Here is a 21,943-nt window from a genome sequence, read left to right on the forward strand (position 1 = left end):
CCCAAGGTGCTGCAACCTTATATAAACTTTTTCCTCATATAAACTACATCCCAAGTTGTTGCAACCTCATATAAACTTTTTCCTTATATAAATTACACCCCATATTAATATAAATTACACCCCATATTAATCTAGTCATCAATAGAATAGTGGTTTTATATGACATTTAACTATAGGGAAATTTTATATAAAAAATTCCTTTTTTTCAAAATTTTAAAAAGAAAACTTTTTCCTTATATAAATTACACCCCATATTAATTTAGTCATCAATATAATAGTGGTTTTATATGACATTTAACTATAAGGAAATTTTATAGAAAAAAATCCTTTTTTTTAAATTTTTTAAAAAAGAAAAAAGGGCAGGGCTCTCCTTGAGGTTTTATAGATAGACATCGCAGGGCTCTCCTTCCATAATTCACACGTTTGGTTTATGCATAAATTGGCTCTTGCATACTGCCAGAGTTTCAAAAAAAAAAGTTCGAAGACAGGTTTTGAGTTATCATTGGGTGTAGGATGGTTCTGGCTCTCTGGGTGGAGCAAGTATCCTGCTATAACAATTGAGTAGAAAGTATTGTTTTCGAGGCTGGGAAGTCGAGGGATCATTTTTTAAGCTGGGGAGCAGAGCAGGAATGAAGCACAAGACGAGGACCATATACGAGCTCTAGCTGGGGAGATGAAAAGACGTAAATGATTTGGAGGAAGAGGTTAGAGGACAATGGACCCATGTCCACGTTCAAGCTTGGGGGGAACAAGTTTGATAATCTGATAAACGCCGCGAGGTACGTGGGCACGCATGAAGCAAATTACACTGCCGTGTGCAGGCTCCGGCTTGCAACATGCTCCTGCTGCCCGGTACGTGGTGGGTGTCGGGAAAAAGCTGCTAGAGCGTGAACAGGGAGAACTTGAAAATCTCTCTCGGTCTCTCCATTTAAAGCTCTTTCACGATCCACGCTTCCAAGAGAAATCAACTGCACCTTGGTCTTTTACATAAATTCATTATATCTCCATTTCTTCATAACAAGTTCACCTATTCGTTAGGTTTCAATTTCACTGCATTCATAAATTCGTTGCATTTCAATTTCACCTATTTCATTACAATCTTAATCACTGCATTCCTTGCATCTCTACGGAACAACCTTGCAACCTCACATACATCCAAATTTTGAATCAAAATCAAAATCAGGCCAATAAAAGAAGAAAATAAATCAAAGAAAAATCAGGCCGATAAAAGAAGAAAATAAATCAAAGAATATTCACACTCAAATTTTACATGGGGTGTGGAGCATGTACACTGTCAAGACAAGTTAACCTATGAGAACAAGGTATAGTAGGTGTGTGTGAGAGAGGGGCAGTAAAGCATCAGAGAACCAGAAGGGGGATCAATCCTCAGGGCGTTGAATCTCACCCATCATGATACGATTACTGGAGACCTTGAAGCCCAATAAAGCGGGATCGATCTGCCTCCCTTTCTTCCCTTTCTTCTTCCCACTCTTCACTGCTGCATGGCCTTGATCTGAATTCTCAACATTGGTTGTTGCATCAGTTTCATTTGGTGGTTGTGTTGGTTTCTTGGTGCTCCTAAGCATATCAATGAAGGAGGGCTCCATGATTTCACTGTCACCAAATGAAGATGTTCGCCTAAAGCTCCCTCGAGTAGCTGCTGCTGGGTTCTCTGGTGTAGTTGAAATTGCAGGAACACCACTGAAGTCTTTTCTTAACTCTGTGAGGCATCAGAAACTACTTTCAACATGAACTAGCCAGAAGAAGTACTGAAACTCAGAGAGAGAGAAAGGAGGATGGTGGGGGGGGGGGGGGAGATACAAGGGACCATAATGAGAGAGGAAAGGAAAATAGGCTCATGCACAAGAATAGTGTGTGTGTGAGAGAGAGGAGGCACTCTAATAATGGACAAGATATGAGCCAAAGAGCACTTGAATGGACAAGAATGAGAGGGAAGGAGAGAGGACATTTCTGCCAAAAAGCAATTTACTACAACAGAAATATATGGCATACCATGTGAAGTGACGGGCTTCTTCCCCTTAACAGGAGTTGCAGAAGGCGGGCTTGACAAAGCTTCATGAGACAATGATGCTGGCGGGATTTTCGTTCCAGCATTTTCAAGTGTTTTTGGAAGGGCTGATGATGTTCTGCTTCAGGCATAAATAAAAGAAAAGTGGTGAGTATATGAATAGACTTAACAAATAGTCTCAAAGTTTCAGTAGCAACATAAACAAATAGTCTCAATAAAGTTTCAGTAGCAACATAAAATATAGACTTGCATGCAATCAGAGAGTTTCATTATGGTGGGTCTCCGTCCAAGGCTTCCAGTTAATAAAGCACAATGCCAAACAAAAATGTTTTGGATCAAAATTATGAAAGTTGCTCCACATGATATATCAGCAATACCTTTCAGTAGCAACATAAAATATAGACTTGCATGCAATCAGAGAGTTTCATTATGGTGGGTCTCCGTCCAAGGCTTTCAGTTAATAAAGCACAATGCCAAACAAAAAAGTTTTGGATCAAAATTATGAAAGTTGCTCCAAATGATATATCAGCAATACCTTTTATATGATGCTTCTGTGTAGTACTCTCATGTCATGGAGGGAAGTGGCATTACCTCTTTTTTCAAGAAATGAGTGGCAATACCTTTGTACATTATATATCATTCCTAAACTTCCAAATATTAAACATCTGTATTAAAGGAAAAGGTTATACATATTACAAGGAACCGAGAGCTAGTCCAGCAGCAGTCGCAATACAAAGGAAATACTAAAAGAAAAATAAACAGGATTAGGATCCATTCAAACATGCTCCATGTTTAGCCAGTGCTGTTGGAAATATTGCTATCTCTTATTCAAGGTTATAAATGTTAAGACATTTTTAGGTTCCATTCAAACATGCTCCATGTTTAGCCAGTGCTGTTGGAAATATTGCTATCTCTTATTCAAGGTTATAAATGTTAGACATTTTTAATCGCTTAAATTCCTATGTGAGGCACAAGTACTCGGGCAGGGGGGGGGGGGGGGGCCTTTAAATACAAATTAGAACTTTGAGAAGGCCTATATTAAGGACTACAAAGGAAATACAGATTGAAGGCAACCCACAACTGCGTTCCCTATACAAAAACATCAAAGGGTCGAAAAAAAGCTTTACAATTTCTCGTGCTATGCAAGTGTCTAACAATACACAGAATAAAATAAAAGGGGGTAATGCTTGCTGAAAAAGGTGCTTAAATGGTTCCCGTCATGATATGCTGTTGAACTGCTGATTGTGAGGTGCCTCCTTAGCGAGGGTGTCGGCCTTTCCATCCAAACACTTCTCCAAGAAACTTGGGACTGTCCTGCTAAGCTGTGAAATTTCAAAAAAAAACATTGTTGAGTCTCCATGGCCATGGAACCCAGAAGCCCAGGCAACCATGGACTTGGAGTCACCTTCAACAATCAAAGATTGGCCCCAAGATGGGTCAAAATTGTCCCGGAGACCTAAAGCTTCTGCAGTGATGGAGTTGGAAATTCCTTGGGCGGGAGTGGGACTAGAAAGTAATACCATCTTTGTCTCAAAATAACCCTCCAGTACCTGCAGGACGTCAAAATTGAGTTTAAGCTGGCCATTATGTGGTGGTCTCCAGAGGGAGGCATGGGGAATCCCTGTGGTCTAAGGGTCGGTCAGCAAAGCTAACCAGTTTTGGTGAAAATCATAGTGAGAGAGATGTTTAAAGTAATTACTGTGGATTGCCCAGAAAATGACTAGAGACTTGATCTTGTCTCTCAGCACATCTAAAATAACCTTCTGGCTAGGGAAGATTCTGCTATTTCTTTCATTCCAGATGACCGATAAGTTGGCTTCCACAGAAGGATGCCTAATCTGGAGCAAGGAGGGGAAAGGACACAGGAGAATGCCTAATCTGGAACAAGGAGGGGAAAGGACCGAGTGAAATAGGTGTAGGATTATGGGTGGGGTCACCCACTGCCAATTGAAAAGTAGTGAAAGGTCTACCCAGAGGTCAAAGACAATTTTGCAATGGATGGAAAAGTGGGAATTACTTTCCTCTTCCTCCATGTACATGATACACCTATTGGGTATCTGAAGTCCCCTCCTTTGAAGTTCATCAACCATAAGGGCTCTCTCAGATGCAGCAATCCAATTGAGGAGCTGGACTTTGGGTGGAACTAGAGGGAACCAGGCTCTGGCTGCTATGGAGAGGGCAGAGTTGTTGGAGGTTTGGGGGAGGGCCAGGGTAAGGTACAAGGATTCTACCAAGAATATCCCGGAATGGGTAGGATCTAGATGAGTTTGACGGGCCCAAGAAGAGGGAGGAAGACAGAATGAGATGGCTGAGACGGTAAGAAACTGTTGCAACATCTGGATCTGCCAACAGCCCCTGAAAATCGGGTACAAAACTCTCCAACAGTCTCTAACTGGGTTTCCACTGCCGCCTGAGGCTCTTGAGCAAGCAAGAACAAACTGTGGAACAGGTCCTTCAAGGGGGAGAGGCCAAGCCAAGGGTCGACCCAGAATAGAATTCTGTTGCCAAGCCAAGGCCAAAAATAGATTTCTGTTGCCGAGCCGAGGCCAAAACGTTATATTGGATCCAAAGGGGCGTTCAGAACAGTGAAGGGATTTCCAGGTCCCTGAAGAATTTCTGTGGGCTCTACGGTTGGATCCGAAAAGGATTTGTGTTACGGTATTGGCCGGCTTCCGGTAACTTGTAGTCAGAACCTTTGGAGTTGAGGACTTCCGGCCAAAGGTGGTTTCTTTGGGTGGCAAGAAGCCACCACCATTTACCAAGAAGTACCAAATTGTTGTCTTTGAGTTTGCAAATGTCCAGTCCCACCTGAGAATTGGGTAAGCAAACCTTTGTCCACGAGATGAGGTGGATTCTCTTGCCACCCTCGCCCAAACAGAGAAAATTCCTCATGAGTTGCTCTTGGCGCCAAACCACCAAGGAGGGCATGTGGAAGAGGGACATCTGGTAGATAGGGATGTTAGAGAGGATGGCCAGCCCACAAGCCTACTATCGAACTTATCTATGATGTGGCTCCATTGCCTGAGTTTGGGTTTACTTAGACATAGAGGTAGTCTCAGATATGAGGAAGGAAGTTCTCCGACTGAGCAACCCCACCAGTACACTAAGGTTTTCACCAGATTAGGGTCCACAGCACTCACAAGCCTTTTGGAATTGGCCATGTTCACCCTAAACCCAGTGGCCATCTCGAAGCATTTAAGGAACAGATGTAGGGAATCGATCTGTTGGGGAGGCATCGCAGAATAATAGGGTATCGTCTGCGTTTTATAAATGGAAGATTTCAGGGCCAGAAGAGCCAACCTTGAAACCTTTGAGGAGAGTACATCCCAGAAATCGACTTACTAACACACAGCCTTTGATCCAGGTCCTCCACCGGGCCCCAAATCCCATTCGAAGGCGAGTTTCATCAAGAATAGCCTAATCTAAATGATCGTAGGGTTTCTACCAATCCAATTTGATTATGATCCCAGGAGTTTTGGTTAGGTGTCTAGAGTGGATAGGCTTGTGGGCGGTTCATCGAGAATAGCCTAATCTAAATGATCGTAGGCTTTCTACCAATCTAATTTGATTATGATCCCAGGAGTTTTGGTTAGCTGTATAGGCTCGTGGGCAACCAGTGCCCCATCAAGAATTTGTCGATCTTTCACAAATGCACCCTGGGTTGGTGAGATCACCCAACCGAGAACCTCTTGCAGTCTTGAGGCCGCCAAAAGGGGCGGAATGGTTTGGAAAGACAAATCATCCATCCTCTGTCTTGGCCCCCTGGGGGCCTCAAAGAGGCTTTTGAAGTCGTCTAGAATGGAATTTTCTACCTGTGGGAATTGGTCCACCACTACTAGCCCAACCTTAATCTAGGTAATGGAATTGTCTCGCATTCTACAATTGGCAATTTTGTGGAAGAAGGCTGCATTCAGATCCCTGCTTGAGCCACCAGACTTGGGAACATTGGACCAGTAAATCTCCTCCTTCCGGAGAAGGTTTTGAAAGTCGAATTTTGCTTGGGATCGGATTGACCTCTCTTCGGCTGAGAGGGTGCAGTGTTCTTCAGTGGTGTCCCAATGCTGAAGGTATGAAGAAGGGACCCTTTTTGGTTTCAAAAGCTTCTCGGGAGTTGGATGCTCCAGGATTTGTGAGCTCCTTTGAGAAGCTGAAGCTTCCTCTGAAGGCGATAGCCAGCCCAACCATTAACTTGCTTCAAGGAGGACGACCACCATTAGTGAATGAGGTTGGGGAGGTGATGTTCCTTCAGACCAATTCAAACCTGAAGGGCTTTGAGAAATGAGCAACTGGAGTAGTGTCCAGTAGAATTGGACAGTGATCGATCAGAAGTAGGTTTGGGGAGGGCTAGGGAGTGGGAGCCAGGAAAGGCAGCGATCCAATCCAGGGAGATGATGTAACTATTCAGTTTGGATAGGGTGGGATTGGATGTGTGATCTGACCAAGTGAAGTAGGCCCCTTGTAGAGGAATGTCGAGCAGTTTACATCACAACATGAAATCAAAGAAATTCAGCATGGACTGAGGGATGCTAGGGTTGGAGTTCTGCTCGAAGGACACACCAAGTCAAATGGTAATAGCCAGCAAGTCCAAAATATACATAAGCATCGATTAGGAGCAAAAGACATGAGGTTAAAGTGTACAGTAAAAGCTTGTGACACCTAGAATTTTCTCTTTGTTTAGGTCTCTTGTATGTATTCCTCTGTGTCTGGACTCTGTTGGGTGCATTCTTCTGTGTCTGGACTAGTTTAGATCTTTTGTATGTATTCCTTTGTGTCAGCACTTGATGTGCAGCTAGATATACTTCTATTAGAAATCAAAATCAGCCATCACAAATAAAAGGACTAACATTTAAGAAAAATCAGAAGCTATGGATACTTTATAAAATCAGAAGGAAGAATGTGCAGAAGTTTATTCACCGTAGGAACTATATGATAGAGGGAAGCAACAAGAAACACCCAACCTTGAGGAAAAGTGCAGAGAAACAGATACTAATAGGAATAATGAGGTTGACATTGATGACTCGAGCCAAAAAGATCCCACTTTTTCTTGACCAGATTAATGGGTAACTACTGAAGGTTTGCAGCTAGGGAAACTATTAACAAGCCATCTGCCTTGAAACAGATGTCAAAACATCTAGGGCTTTCAGAAATTCGTGAGGCTGAGAGCAAATTCATAATAATAAAAAAGACACCGGGAAGAAAAAATCATGGAACTAATTTCAAATCTTCTGAAAGAAAGATAAATTTCTAAAAAATAAGTCTATATTAAGTCATTCTAGAAATGGTTTAATAGGTTTATAAGCTTTCCATAATAATTGGAGGCATATCATAGCTCACCCTAAAAGATCCCCAAAATTACATTTCCAAATTCAGTCCAATGATCCAATCATTATAATATCGAGCAAAATCATTCAGTCCAATGATCCAATCATTATAATATCGACCAAAATCATTCAGTCCAATGATCCAATCATTATAATATCGAGCAAATCCAATCAAACAGTAGAGTACGTTTCAGCCAAGATTTAGACCCCACAAGAACTTCGGACTCATAATGTGTATCCTTCGCATCAAAGTGCATTCTCAGAAATCAACTGCAGTTTGCAATAAATTAGAATAGAATAACGCTGTAGGCACTGTTGCAACTGGAGAAAAGAGTAGCCAAGCTAAGTTTTGATGGATGCTCCCATGGCAACCATGGGCAGGGTTAATGTGTGCATTTTCCAAGACAGCCAAGCTAGTGTATTACTTTCATATTCAGGTCCTAATGGAGTGGGAATTCAGCCATTGCTAAAACAAGTGCCCTGCTAGAGGGTCACAGAGTTCAAAAACAAATGAAGGGGACAGCAAAAACAATATTTCATGGGCCTCCAATCGGGAGTTGGCATCATGGCGACTGCATCCAATCTATGAACAAATGCAGAAGAGTAAATCGCACATTGGAGGGCAAATAGGAAGGAATATGAGTTAGCAAAACAAAGTGCTGTGTCCACCCAAGTCATCATTCAAACGGTCAACATGGAGAATCAATAGTAAGATCATCTTTGCGGTAAGAATTTTCTGCCCTTTCTCCACTCATGTCTCCTCTCCCTTCCCACTCTTTCTTCCCCCTTATCTCTTACACTCCCACACCCCTTTCCCCTAATAAAATTCCAGAGTACAGATTATAGAGAATGGTGATCCCTAGTGGTAAAATTTTGTGCAGACACGAAAGTCGCATTTTCCAATCAGGAAACACATATAATAATATAATCATCTTTCATAATAGTAATAATGGTAAAGATGTCTTTGAATAATAGTAAAGAAGTCCCAACATCAAACATGACAGAAAACAACATGGTAGAGGTCTCACTGATCTGTGGTTATCTCTTGACCAGGTGCTGCAAAAGCCTCTTCTACCCCTTTCACATTGTCATAGAAACCTGCATTTCGACCTGCATAAAACCCCAAAAATCAGACTTTAAATACAAATTTTCAAGTCATGTACTATATCAATTTTACATTGGAAAGAAAAATAAGTAGAAGAAACAACTGAAGTTTTTTTTATATTACCAGTGGCCAAAAGAGAAGCAGATCTGACAGGGAAAGAAGCATTCACAGTCTGCTCCCCTCGATCTACCACTGCTCCTTGTTCAGCAACATTATGCTGCTCCAGAGCTAATTTTGTCACTCCTTTGCTTTTAGAAGCCTTCTTCTTACTCTTCTTAGATTCTTTTGTGTCTGAAGGGTCAATGAACAACTTGGTGCTCATACTTGACTCCTCAAAAGAATTTTGATCTCCACTTTCAATTGCCGGATAGAGCGATTCTTCTTCAACCAAATGTTCGGTGCCAAAGGCAGTTCCTGCACTGCTAGATTCCACTTCCCCAGCTCCATTTGTCAAGCTCTCTTGTACAAGATTGCCCATGCTAAAAACACCAGACCCTCTTGAAATGGGATCACCTAAAACCTCTCGATCAGTGTGAAGCTTGAATGGGAGGTCAGATCCAGGCCCCGAGAAAAGCCAGGATTGTTTGCTTCTTTCTTGGGGAACTTGATGAACACCACCACCATCCATCGATTCGGATGGATGGTTAGCATGAAGACCCAGCTTCTGATGAAGCAAGTCCATAAAAACTTGCTTTGACTCATGATCATTGCCCACTCCTCTCCAAGTTCTTGAATCATCAGGATAATGATTGGCCTCATATTCCCTCATTCTCATTTCATCTTGTAGCTGCAACTGAAGGAGCTGCTTCTCGAAAAGCCCATTACGAAGCTCTTCAGTCCGAAGTGGATCAGAAACAGGCAAGTTGTCCAAAGGATCCACCTTTGAACCACGAAACTGGTCCTGAACACCTTGAGGAATAAGAGGATGGACAGATGGGCGCATATGTGCATGCCTCTGCTCTTGTAGACTGAGCTCTTGAAGCCGAGCTAGGGTGCTGATTGCATCTATGCCCTTTCCAGGATCAGCGGGAGATGGAGGGACAGATCGTTCAAAGGGCAACACATTAGGTTCATACAGACCACGCTGGAGCCGATCATGAAGAAAGATGTTTTGCTCGAGTTGCCTCTGTTGCTCAAACAAATGAGCCCCAATTGAATCAGGCCCCGAGTCCATAAATTGTTGTTGCTGTTGCTGCAAAGACCTCTGTTGTTGCTGAAAAAGATCAAAGGGTGACTGCTGAGGAGGATTCACAGTTCTCACAAACTGCCCAGATTCATCCATGGACCAGAGCCCACCCATATGCCTTTCATCATCAGATGAGTGGCGAGAGAATTGCCGAGCACGTAGTTGCTGCTCTTGCTGATGCCTAGCAAGAGCCTGTCGCTCTACAGATAACCTCTCCTCTTGTTTGGCCATCGATAGGAGCTCCAAAAGATCATGGTGGTGATCACGTCGAAGACTGTTTCCAAATTTCGCCTGGATAAGCTGCTCAAGAGAAGGGTCATGGTGCCTTGGTGGTTGAGAATGGGATTGCATCTCTGAGAGAAAACTCCCTTGTTGTTGTTGTTGCCTGAGCAAGACCTGGTCCAGCAGAGCACCACTTCTTGAGGGCTCACCAAAGTTGGGGCCGTGCATTTGTCTCTGCAGTAACTGTTCAAGAAGCAATTGTTGGGCTTGAGATTGCTGATGTTGTTGTTGCTGCAGCTGCATTTGATGGTGAAGCTGTTCTTGTTGATGCAACTGGTGTTGATGTTGGAGCTGAAGCTGGTGTTGGTGTTGCATTTGGAGCCTCAGAAAATGATCAACATCTGCCTGTTGTTGATGGTGTGGCGGTTGTGCTTGAAGAAATGCAGGGTTCAGGCCATGGAAAGTGGGAGAGGTCGATAGCTGATCTAATGAGGGCCCTCCTTGGTGCATATTTAGGTGAGGGGAACCAAAGGCATGTTGTTGCTGTTGCATCTGTTGCTTCTGCAATTGCTGAGAAACAAGCAAATCTGCCATTTCGTGGCGACGAGACTCTTCTTCAAGATGAGATAACCGTGCCCTCTCAAAAGAAGAATGACTTGGGACATCCCCAACAAAAGGGGAATCCACAAAGGAACCCTGCCTCAAGTTGAAATTGGAGGGATCTCGAGCCGAAGCAGGATTCACATGGTGAGGAGGGCCATCAATACCAGGCATCATCTCTGATGGCTGGTTATGTCGGAGACGAGGTCCATCGAGCTCAGACCACAATAGTCCCAGAGGATGCAAATTATTCGTATTAGTAGTAGTTAGGTGATTGGCCCCACTAGCATGAGCATCAAGTGATTCACTTGCAGAAAAATGGACGCCCATGGGATCATGAAGCTTTCCAGTAGGTCTTCCTATGGGACCTGAGCTGCTTCCGGGTCTTCTGGAGAACAAACCTGTAAGCAACACAAGAAAATGACTATGTTACATCATATGCTCCTATATTTCTCCTACATTTTCAGGTTTTTTTTTTTTAACTGTTTACTAGTTTGTCCTAGTCACTTTCATATTAACGTAACATTACTTCTTCAGTTATCCAAACATTCATGGATCATCTAAGTAACAAGCAATCAAATGGCAAACTAACCTTCCGTATCTGGCATTCCAAAGTCATGAATGCTCTGGAGCTCAGCATTGAGACGACTCATTGAAGTTTCTGAATCAGCATGTGAAACTTTTCGATAGATATTTTCCAATGGATCCTCGTGTTTCAATGTTACTGGATGGCCATGACCCAGAGGATCAGCAAATTCAGATATCGGATATTGTCCATTTCCTGGAACACTATCAGAAAATTTAGGTCCACCACTTCCAACAACTTTCACTTCAGAATCCGAAGGTTCCAGTTTATCCTCAAGATCAACCACAAGCACAGGCCTGCCTTTTTGTTTCAGCTGAGGCATGATATCCCCAAGTGCCCTAAAAGGTGTCCCTTCTGGAGCATCAGCAAGACATACAGGCAAGTCGGTGTCAAAGAAGCCTTGATCAAACCATGAAATTACATCAACACCCAAAAAAGGTCCCTGAATATCCCCTTGTGGGTCCCTATAGTACAGACTTAGATCCTCAGGAGGGACTCCCCTCTCCACAAGCTTATCTTCACGGTTATCCTCCCGGCACTGATTGTTACCACTAATTTGAGTCTCTCTAAGTGATGGGAAATCAAATAGAGAGCTCGAATCAGTGGGTAACTTGTTATGTATATCAAGTGGGGACACAGAATCCATGCCTTCAAAAATAGAGGGCCTAAAGACATGATTTTCCACTTGCTTTTCTCCACTGAAAAAGCCGACATCATTGGGTTTAGGTTGAGGACCATCAAGGTGACCATCAAGCACTCGCCCATTGCTAATAGCGTCATACTCAGAAACTACTGCAGTGGAGTCCAATTTTATTTTAGTAGAACCTGTCAAATCTGGCAATCTAGCAGGTTCATTTTCATTTCTACCTGCGATCAAGTGGAGACACAGAGTTAATGCCTTCAAAATAGAGGCTTCATCATCATTTTAATATCAAAGGAAAGTAAATCTAAAAGTGGATTTTTTGAAGAAAGCAGCAAAACTCAATCAAAATTTTGCAAGAACAGAATCAACTAATCAAAATTTTTCAAGAACAGAATCAACTAACCAAGTCCAAGATTTGGCTCTTGAAACTCTCTAGACTGGAATCAAAATGGAAATTCCAAATCATGGGATAGGATTTCAGCCAAGCATTGTTCCACTCAACAGAGAGAACTAGTAATTTCAGGCACTCAGGCCCCAAATGTAGAAAATGCACGTCAGGAAAAGAAAGACATTTAGGGGGTTTGGGAAAATATCAGCAGAAATTCAGCTCAAGATTTGTTTGCCATCAAAACAAAAGGTACGTTCCCATAAAACGCAAGACATGCACACATGTGTACATGCATGTAGCATGTAGATATGTGTGCATGTGTATGCATGCACGTGTGCATGCGCATCATAATACATATTTTTCTGATAACATGGGCCATTATACATATTTCAGTATCAAAAAGGGGCCAAATCTAACTTTCTGCTGAATTTAGGGCCATTTTACATATTTCAGTATCAAAAAGGGGTCAAAACTAACTTTCTGCTGAATTTAGCTAAGAACTTGATGGACAAGAAATAACAGAGAACTTGCCTTGGTTGTCTAGGACGCCCTTCCTATAACTATCAACGAGACCAGAACCATTTGGAAGCAGAGCATCAGACTTGGAAGCAACTCCCAAAGAGTCGTCAGTGTCATCGATGTTAGTAGAGGCCTTTCTCTCAATGGAAACATCATCTCCAGTACCTGCATAATGAAAAAATTCTTAGGCCACGCTGAAGAACATACTGTAAATCAAGAATGGAAACATCATCTCCAATACCTACATAATGAAAAAATTCTTAGGCCACGCTGAAGAACATACTGAAAAACAAGAATGCAAGTGATCCATGCGTACCTTGATGCACCTTCACCAGTCTCTCTCTAGATGAGTTATGATATACACCACTGCCAATGATTTTTCCTCTGGATATATCTTCCAGAACAGCCTGAAAGCAGTTAGGGTGGTCTAAATATGAATAGGCATTACAATTATCACGAATTGAATTAACAGCTCAGACATTTAAGCAGCAATTTATAATAACCAAAGTCGGTAACGGAAAGGAAAACAGATAACAGGATGCAAAGGAATAGATTTAATACGAACATCTCTTTTGACTAACCATACAATTCAAGAATATGTCCTTGGAAGTCCCGGAACTAATCTTATATCCTACAGGTCCATACCCCTGAAGAGACTGCTACTGGTTTTGGATGGGATTATAAAACTAGTGTGTGTAAAATATTTAGACACACACACACACACACAACAAGGAAATCATGAAAGACATATGAAAGGAAAACTCAAAAAGGAAATTCCATATTAAAGCTTCCTCTTTTCCTTATCGTTAAAATTTCTTCGTAGTAGACCAACCACAAAAGTTCAGGGTTAAGTGGTTAAAAGAGATATACTAATTTTTGTATATGACAGGAGTTTTTTTTTTTGGCATGTGTGCGTGTGTGTGCATGTGCGGCGACAACAGAAGCATGAGAATATAACATTGATTCATTTGTTTTTAGTGAACGATATCATAATGGAGGAGCCATAAAGGCCACTGTAAATTTCATCTCAAAGCTGTATAAGGTGAAGGAAAGGATTTGAGTAGGTTGCATTCACTAGAGTTGAGAAGCTCACTCTAGAATCAGTGATGTAGGCATTATCATCCAAGATAGGTCAAAACTGCATTCTTTGATTAACTCTTGGATTTTTAGCAGAGTAATTTGGAAAGCACAGTTCCAAATTCAGGTAAAATCTGCATGGGAGTCCAAAGAAGACCACAGCTAAGTTTCAAAACAAGCAAGTCCTGAAAAGGGACCATTATCTCCCCTCAGAATGGGAAAGAAGACCAAGAAAATTATACCAATAGGGTATATACACTTGTGTAGACCACAAGGAGTCACTTTGCAGACAATTGGGATAGAAACATTAGCTTTTGGAGGATGTTAAGAAGATGGATGGTCGACTCCAAGGCTCCTATTTAATCTAATCAAATGATGCAAGGCTTCTTTTGTTCTCCTAGAGGCGTCTAACAAGGCGACCCTTTTTCTCCATGGACATAAGCAGGTCTGAAGCTTTCAACATGTCAAAGCCATGGCAATAGATTACAGAGTGCTTATTTGATCTTAGTTTAGGGCCAATAACCTACGCTCCATTTTCTAAATAACACATTGATTTCATCGATGGATGAATGATAATGCAAGATTCAATTTCATGATATTTGTGATGTTAATCTCAGGAAAGGTTCTTTTGATTTGTTAAGGAGGAACCAAATACTGGACCACAATTTAAGAAAGTGAATGTGTTAATGGAGAGGAAGATTTTTCATCTTTCCAAACAGAAAGTTCAGATACGATACATGAAAATTGGTTTGGGCTCACAGAGGGGAGGGATCATGGTTTCAGCAATCAGATGGTACAATGCGAGCAGACTGAAGGAGAATGCTGCTAAAAGATCAAAGGATTAGTGCATGTAATAATGGCATTTATATGGAAATTGCAATGGAGATTGAGGGTAATGAGGTCATCTGCAAGGGATGGGTATTGGCAGAATGGGCTTATTAGTGGGCCTGTCGTTAAATGGCTGGAGAATAAAAATAGGCTTCTAAAGCTTTCTACAGAGTGGGAAGAATGCCTAGGTCATATGTTGCTCAGCACAGCAGTAAATAGAAAGGCCCAAGTTGCAGGTAGTTTTAGATCCCGGTTCAACCATCAAACTACATTTTTTATGTGAATTCCATTTGTCTACAGAACTAAGCATTACACTAAAGATATATACACCAGATGTTTGCCAAAACTAATAAAAATTGAAGACAGCATTTTCTAAGACAGCATATTTCCTCAATCCTACTGTAGAAAAATACAAAGCCTATAATGAAGAAGATGGAACAAGCTACAATTCCAATGAAATTACCATATCAATCACAGTTTGCAATTTATCCCACTACTCAATTGCGACATTTGGCAGTACAAAATTTATCATGTAGCATGAAAAGGCAAATGCAACAAAAAGCTTCTAGAGTCTAAATTTCAGGTAAAACTTCAGCATTCACAACTCTTTTAAGAAATTTTCAATTTAAAGACCTCTTGTGTGTTTCAGTTCTAATGCTTGGACAAAGACTTGTGAATTATGTAGAACCCAGGGCTGCTTTGATAAATAATATTGAAAGCAAAATATATTGGATATTGTAAATACTTATTTAGAAATTAGTCATACCTCTTCTTCAGCATCAGGTGCAACAAAAGCCAATGGATCAATTGGCTCAGTCCGAGTAATGTCTGGAACTTCAATAAAACCATCAACAGCAGGCAAAGGTTTCCCTTTCCTGTATATGTCAAGTAGTTTACCTCTGGGGTAACAAAACGTCTCAGCTGATAAACCACTCTTTCCAGGCCCAACATCACTCCTTTCTACAGGTGTGGCACCAATAGTTGAAAAGGAAGACCCACTGTGTTGCATGGTCACATTGAAGTTCGCCCGCCCTCGACCAGGAGCAAACCCCAGATTTGAAACTCTTTCTCCCCCAAAACCAGGAGCAGCACGGTGCACCATCGACCCTGCCTGGTGAGCTTCCTGTCGATGGCGTGGCCTCCATTTATCACGAGAATCAGTTTCTCGTTCTGAACCAGCACGATTGCCAATAAGTACTGACTGTTTCTCACTATGAACTTCTTCCTTCTCAGTATCCACCCTTTTCTCACTTCGTAAATCTTTGTCCTTGTCTTCGGGGCCCCATCTCGATGACCATTTGCTATCACGTCGCGTTTCATGCCCAGAACTACGACTATTGGTATCATGCCATCGATCAGAAGGGATTAACCTAGCTTCTGAGCCTTCTCTGTTAGATACAGCTTCAGTGCGATTAGTAGTCTTTCGGTACTCGCTTTCCCTATCGCCTTCTTTTCTTCGATCTCTTCTTCCAAGTAAGCCCGTGTCTCTCTCCTCTTCACGCCAGCGATCACGGCGACCACTTTCAGTCTCAGGTACAGTCCTTCGCCATTCCTTCTTATCTTGAGATCCATCCAAACGCCATCCATCTTTCTGCAATGGATCTGCAGAACTGCCATGAGGCAATATGCTTGGTGAACGGATGTCCTGTGATACACCAGAGAAGAAAAGGAATATAAGTATTAGATTGCTTTTTTTAAAAACAAAGAAAAAAATCAGAGTAGTATAATTATATCACATGTAATGGAAATAAAATGTTATTATCTACCAACCAATGAATGAAACAAACCACAAAATTCAAAAACAGCTCAAATTTCTCAAGGATTAATCATATAAACAAGAATGAAGGACAAATATAACACAGAGAAGCGCCTTAAATTTATGGAATTGTTTTAAAATGCGATCGCATATGCGGTGCACCCAGTGCACATGCGGGCATATATCACATGGCGCCTGCATAGACTGCCCACACTCGTGGGAGAAAATAATGCCCACAAGTGTGGCCATTTAGGTATAAACCCCCCAGCCCCCCCCCCCCCCCCCCCAAAAAAAAAAAAAACACAAAAAACAGCCAAGGTGGAGGTTGTTTTATCATCAAAAACCATAAAAATAAAATGAAATTCGGCGAATTTTTTTTTTTGGTTCGAAATCATCAGATTGCTTTGGATCTTGGTTGGGTTGTCGATTGGGAGATTAGCTTGGGGCATTCATTTGAAGAAGTTTGGCCCTAGATTCGTCAACACATCGAGGATTACAAGGGCCGAGAAGATATTGAATTTTTTTTCAATTACTTAGTAAGTTTTCATTTCATAACACTTTTTTTTTGGGGCAAAGTCCTCACAATCTTCGAGTAACAAGGATCCTGCCTGAACTCTTCATAGAGTTTTAGCAATTGTATGTATCTTTGGAGTTTGCAACTTTAAAGCTTGCAATTGCAATTATGGTGTTTGGATGTCGATGATAATATTATGTCTTCTAATGTCTTCTACATAGTAACTTTCAAGTTTCTAGTTTCTAGTTTCCAATGTCTTCCATCAGGGGATTCAGAGTCTACAAAAGCTGATAATATTGGAGTTAATGAATAAAGTAAATACCTACCATCACATAAATTACCTCCATATTTTTTTCCATGCATTCACCTATTTTTCAGATTATTTGAATTTTTTCTATTTATTGACCGCATTGAGGTGATGCGCCCGCATCGAGCCACATCAGCCCCCCCACCGCATCGCCCGCATTTTAAAACACTGTTCATGACGGTAACTCCATCACACCTCTCTTTTTTGCCCCTTTACTGTCCAAGGAGGAGAAATCGAACACAGAAATACTTCCGCCATAGACATCTAAGTACACAATAAAATTTTATCAAGAACTCTAAACTGTTAATAGGACGGAGGAACTTCACAGAGAAGTTCATGGGTCATCCATAAACTCAACAAAACTCCACAGACATAAAATTTCCTCATCAAGCTCCAGTATGACATAGAATCCCATAATAAGTAAATAAAATTCTATAAGGACATAAGCCACAACCATAGTACAGATAACAAGCTTGGTCCATCATAAAGGTTTGCCAACATTCGAAGATCGAAGCAAAAGAAGAATGCTAGACTAGCCAACTGACATAGAACATGACAGATGGCCGCTGCCAACTATAGAAGATCAAATGGTTGGGAAAACATCGTCATATAAATAGGGGAATTTTTTTTTAGTTAATCGTGTACTCATCAATCAGTCAAAACCATATATTCAGCTACCCAATTGTGTTCTTTAACCACCATTGCACATGGAAATACAAGATACTAGATAGGCTACATTAAGAGGTAACAAATCAAGTAGATTAATGAGCTCAATATGCTATTCCATTTTTTCATGTTGGTGTCCCTTACAGTCTTCCATCTCTTCAATTTTGGAATCCTTATTCAACTTGTCCCTATCATGGAACTCATTAGCAGGGTCATCATGTGCGCTACCAAAACATCCAATAAATCCTGGGGAAGTTTTTTTTTTTAGGGATAGTCTCCGCTACCTATCTCTCTACCCAGAAATTATATCATCTAAGCCTCAACTTCTCAGTCACACCGCTGGAATGAAGTCAAAGCTGAGCTCATCCATCTTTAGACACATCGATCCCAACCACATACAGCTCAAGAGAGAAACATGCGATTGCACCAAAAATCCCCGTCTCCTTATCACACACCTTTCCTTCCTTATGACATATCTTTCCTAAGTAGGTTCCTTCTCAAATAAGCAGGATGTAAAGCTTCCAACGTCCCTAAAATTACGACAAATTCCGCTTCAAATATGCAAGACCAAACAGATAAATTTATTTTTGAAAATTAATCAAAATATCCATAAGATATGAAATATTCCCCATTCTGCCCATTTACAACCATACCACTCAAGACCTTTTTTCTATGGGTATTTTGAATCTAAATAAAAAGACATGGGTAAAATGTTAAACTGTTCATTTCGTATGGATATTTAGATAAATTTCCCTTTATTTTCTTCGAAACAGGATATGACAACAATACATATTTGACAATTCAGGTGAATAACACATCTGATGACTAAAACTTGCGTGACATTTGCGTGGTAGGTAAAATTTAGATGCATAAAAATCACTATGGCCATAATTCTTGCAAGATAACCAAGATTATTCAGAAGAAACATAAGCACTGTTATTTCTTTGATTCTTGTCACCTAATAGAGATAATCCGGACTCACATCGCATAAACTTCAAATTTGTAGATGCATTGTTCTATTTCCATGGCAGAAAGGAAACACAGACAACAAGTAAGAACATCAATGGATTAGGTAGCCATTATATGGCAGCACAGCAAGGACATTCACATATTTATCCATTTGCATTGCAAAGTTATGCATTGGTGAACAAAATTCACTGTAAAGAATACTTGGACAGTGTTTCAATATGCAACAACTTGAATCAATTCAAATGTAACAAACGCATTTGATATAAAGGGGAAAAACAAGAAAAGGAATATCTACATTTCACAAAATAATAAGGCAGATATAGTTGATGGCAAACAAACTACATACCCCAGGTGTTGCTGAAACAGAAGCCTTACTTTCACTGGGCTTAGCGTGCAACCATTGCGGTGATAATGGAATACTGTTTTCAAATGCTAGTTGATCTGCAGATGGTAAAAACACAGAAAAAAAAGAAATGCAATTTCAGACCATACTCCAAACCAACAGAAATGATCACTCTCAATGACTATTAATAAGAGCATAAAAGAAGAAAGAATAGAAATGGGCAGGCAATAAGATTTCTATGAAAATAAAAATACAAAATAAAGAAATAAAAAACTATACTCACCAAAAAATAAATTCATAACTACACCATCAAATATAATTGAGAAATGCCACAAATAGAGGCTGGTCGACGGAAACCAAACTAAAAAAATGAGATGATAACCCATTTATGTCCAATAACAACAACAACAACAATAACAATACAGTTAACCTTTTATTTCATCAAAAAAACCCAACATTGCTTTTCCTGCAGTATAACCTCTAGAACCTTCATCGGATATAACAATAAAACAAACAATGTAGGAAAATCTTTTGCTATGACACTAAATACCCAAAAATTTTATCCAACAGTATGTAACCAAGAAAAAGAAAAAAGAAAGAAAGAAAATCAAGATCGTGAATCCCAAGCAGTAAGTACACTAGAACCACGAATATAAAGGAATCACGAATGGATCCTGTTTTAGATATACTAAGATTTCATCCAAATGAGAACGGGTAGTACAAAAATCAATAAATGCTGATGAAAGTCAAGTGAATTGCTCAAAACTAAAAAAACAAATAAATAAATAAAAGGCCAAATCGCAACAGTTTTCTAATGAGTTTTCTTATGCTTGTCAAGGCTTCTCTAATCATATCTCATTATTGCAAAAGTCACAAATAAAAGATACAGATACCATGAGTACCTAAAGCATGCACAAATGACATCGGTGTGCAATTCAGGAATGAGCGAGATTTACAACTGCTATAATAACTGGGATTCGTGGAATATATGCATATAATTTCACACAACCCTAAAATATAATCCAGCGCCAAAAAATAAATCATATGTATTTACTAATTTTTTAAAATTCAAAATGAATTTCTAACAATTTAATCAATCCAAATACACATCCGCAACCATTAATTCTCAGGAATCATAGCCATTTATTAAAAAAATTAAAAGAAACTAAAAGGAGAAAGGTGATCTGGTATTGATAGATACAACTTAAAGAGAGCGTGAAAAAGAAGGAAACGCAACAGTAGCATAAAATCTGCTACCGGAAAGAGAGAGATGGCACATCTTTCTCTCAAACTCTAGAGAGAGAAGACAACCCTAAAATCCCTAAACCCCGATCCCATAACTCAAGAACCAGAATCACAACCAACTGATACACGAACAGTCAAAAAGGAAATATTTTCCCTGTTCCTAGTCTACAAACCTTTGAAATACTCATCAGGAGATTTCATGAGAATGAGATCATCTGGCAGATCAAACTTCCCTTCAGCCATTGTTGGTAACCAAATCCGATTACAAGACAGAGAAACAGCGAAAAACGACCAAAAAAACCACAAGATCGCTTAGAATCGTAGATTCACAGGAGAGAGAATGTGGAGAACACAGGACCGAACATAGAGAGAGATCGAAAGCACAGACAATTTAGAGAGAGAAAGGGAGGATACAGAGAGAGTTAGGAAAGGAGACGGTTTAGGGTATACAACGACAGAGGAGTGTTGAGAGCCATCGAAAAAGAGGGGTTTCCTGAGGAGAGAGAAAGGCAAGGGTTTGTGAGGGTCTTTGAAGAAAGAGAAAGAGATATAGAGAGAGAGAAAACGAGTGTGCCAAATTCTTATGCGAAATGCAAGTTTATTCCATGAAACTTTAGCACATGATGAAGGAGCAACTGACGTAAAAGGCCCCAAAACATTCGACAAATATCTAGAATGGGCCTGAATAGGGCAAAAGGCACGTCCCTTTACTATGACTGCCCTTGGTAAGGGATCCAGGTTAAAGGCACGCCCCTTTAACTTAAGTACCGTGAAGTTGCTCTAAAATCAATTTCTAACACAAATTTGAAGTTCAAAAAAATGGTATATATTTTGTGGGTCTCTGAATACTTATTCTTAGTAGGCTCTTAATTTTAGAGTGGAATAGACAGTTCAGATAATACTTTATACTATATACTGTTTTTAAGACTTGAATTTCTTTTTTCACAACTACAATGGCAAATGATGAGATGATGGGTTTTATGGTTTCGGTGCCTCGAGTACAATTTTCAGTAAATTTTAGGTGAGGTTTTGTTTATTGGATGTGGTTTGTATAATATTGAGGCTTTAAGGCGCACCTTCATATCGTATAAAATGATATTGTTTTAATATTTGAAATATTTGTGATGGCCTAAAAATTTATTTTTATCTCTAATTATAAAATTTAAAGCTTATAAAATAGTGGACATCGAGTATATCTATAAATACTTTAAAAATTTGAGAATTGACCTAAAAAATGGTTTACAATATGCATTATTTTAATATTTAAATTTCATTTTTTCTTATATCTATATATCTTGAGGTCGAGATGATCAATTTGAGGATTTTTAGGCATAACAACAAATTTTTTGAGGTGCGCCTTAATTTGATTGTTTAGGGCTTCACCCTTATATAAACTTTTTTCTTGTTTATTAGAGTTATAAAAATATTTTTCTAATAGGTATGGCCCTATTATTTATAGTCGCAGGTACCATTACCATCCAATCTATAGATGATTGGTGATGCCGAATGAAAGTGGGACCAACTTGAACATATAATACCCATCTAGTTGATCCATTCTGTCAACCAGTGTATTTATATGGATTATATCACTCTACATGAATTTGTATTATTCCATGTGAAGCAGTGTCATTTGAAGATC

General features: G+C 40.1%; 1 protein-coding gene across 2 annotated transcripts; it reads right to left on the reverse strand.

Moving 5' to 3' along the window:
• Positions 1–1,067: 1,067 nt before the first annotated feature.
• Positions 1,068–20,898, reverse strand: LOC18434476 (uncharacterized). Of its 2 annotated transcripts, none has more exons than XM_006844546.4 (10): positions 20,478–20,898; positions 19,063–19,157; positions 15,271–16,149; positions 12,916–13,006; positions 12,612–12,764; positions 11,056–11,916; positions 8,579–10,864; positions 8,379–8,460; positions 2,014–2,147; positions 1,068–1,720 (listed from the first exon to the last, which is right to left on the reverse strand). In XM_006844546.4, exons 1-10 carry the CDS (start codon positions 20,545–20,547, stop codon positions 1,380–1,382), a joined length of 4,992 nt encoding a protein of 1,663 aa, XP_006844609.1. In that variant the 5' UTR covers positions 20,548–20,898; the 3' UTR covers positions 1,068–1,379. The 2 variants fall into 2 exon arrangements, with proteins under 2 accessions (XP_006844609.1, XP_088726511.1); XM_088870385.1 differs by having other exon boundaries at positions 2,014–2,150.
• Positions 20,899–21,943: the final 1,045 nt, after the last annotated feature.

Source organism: Amborella trichopoda, chromosome 6 (assembly GCF_054954075.1).
Source record: "Amborella trichopoda isolate Santa Cruz 75 chromosome 6, AtrichopodaSantaCruz75HAP2 v2.0, whole genome shotgun sequence".
In the NCBI taxonomy this organism is placed as follows: domain Eukaryota; kingdom Viridiplantae; phylum Streptophyta; class Magnoliopsida; order Amborellales; family Amborellaceae; genus Amborella; species Amborella trichopoda.

Coding starts and splice junctions, on each gene's coding strand:
- LOC18434476 (XM_088870385.1), bottom strand. CDS start 20,547: ATGGCTGAAGGGAAGTTTGATCTGCCAGATGATCTCATTCTCATGAAA. Junction 13,007..15,270: donor CACCTGATGCTGAAGAAGAG/GTATGACTAATT, acceptor AACTGCTTTCAG/GCTGTTCTGGAAGATATATC. Junction 11,917..12,611: donor GGGCGTCCTAGACAACCAAG/GCAAGTTCTCTG, acceptor ACTTGATCGCAG/GTAGAAATGAAAATGAACCT.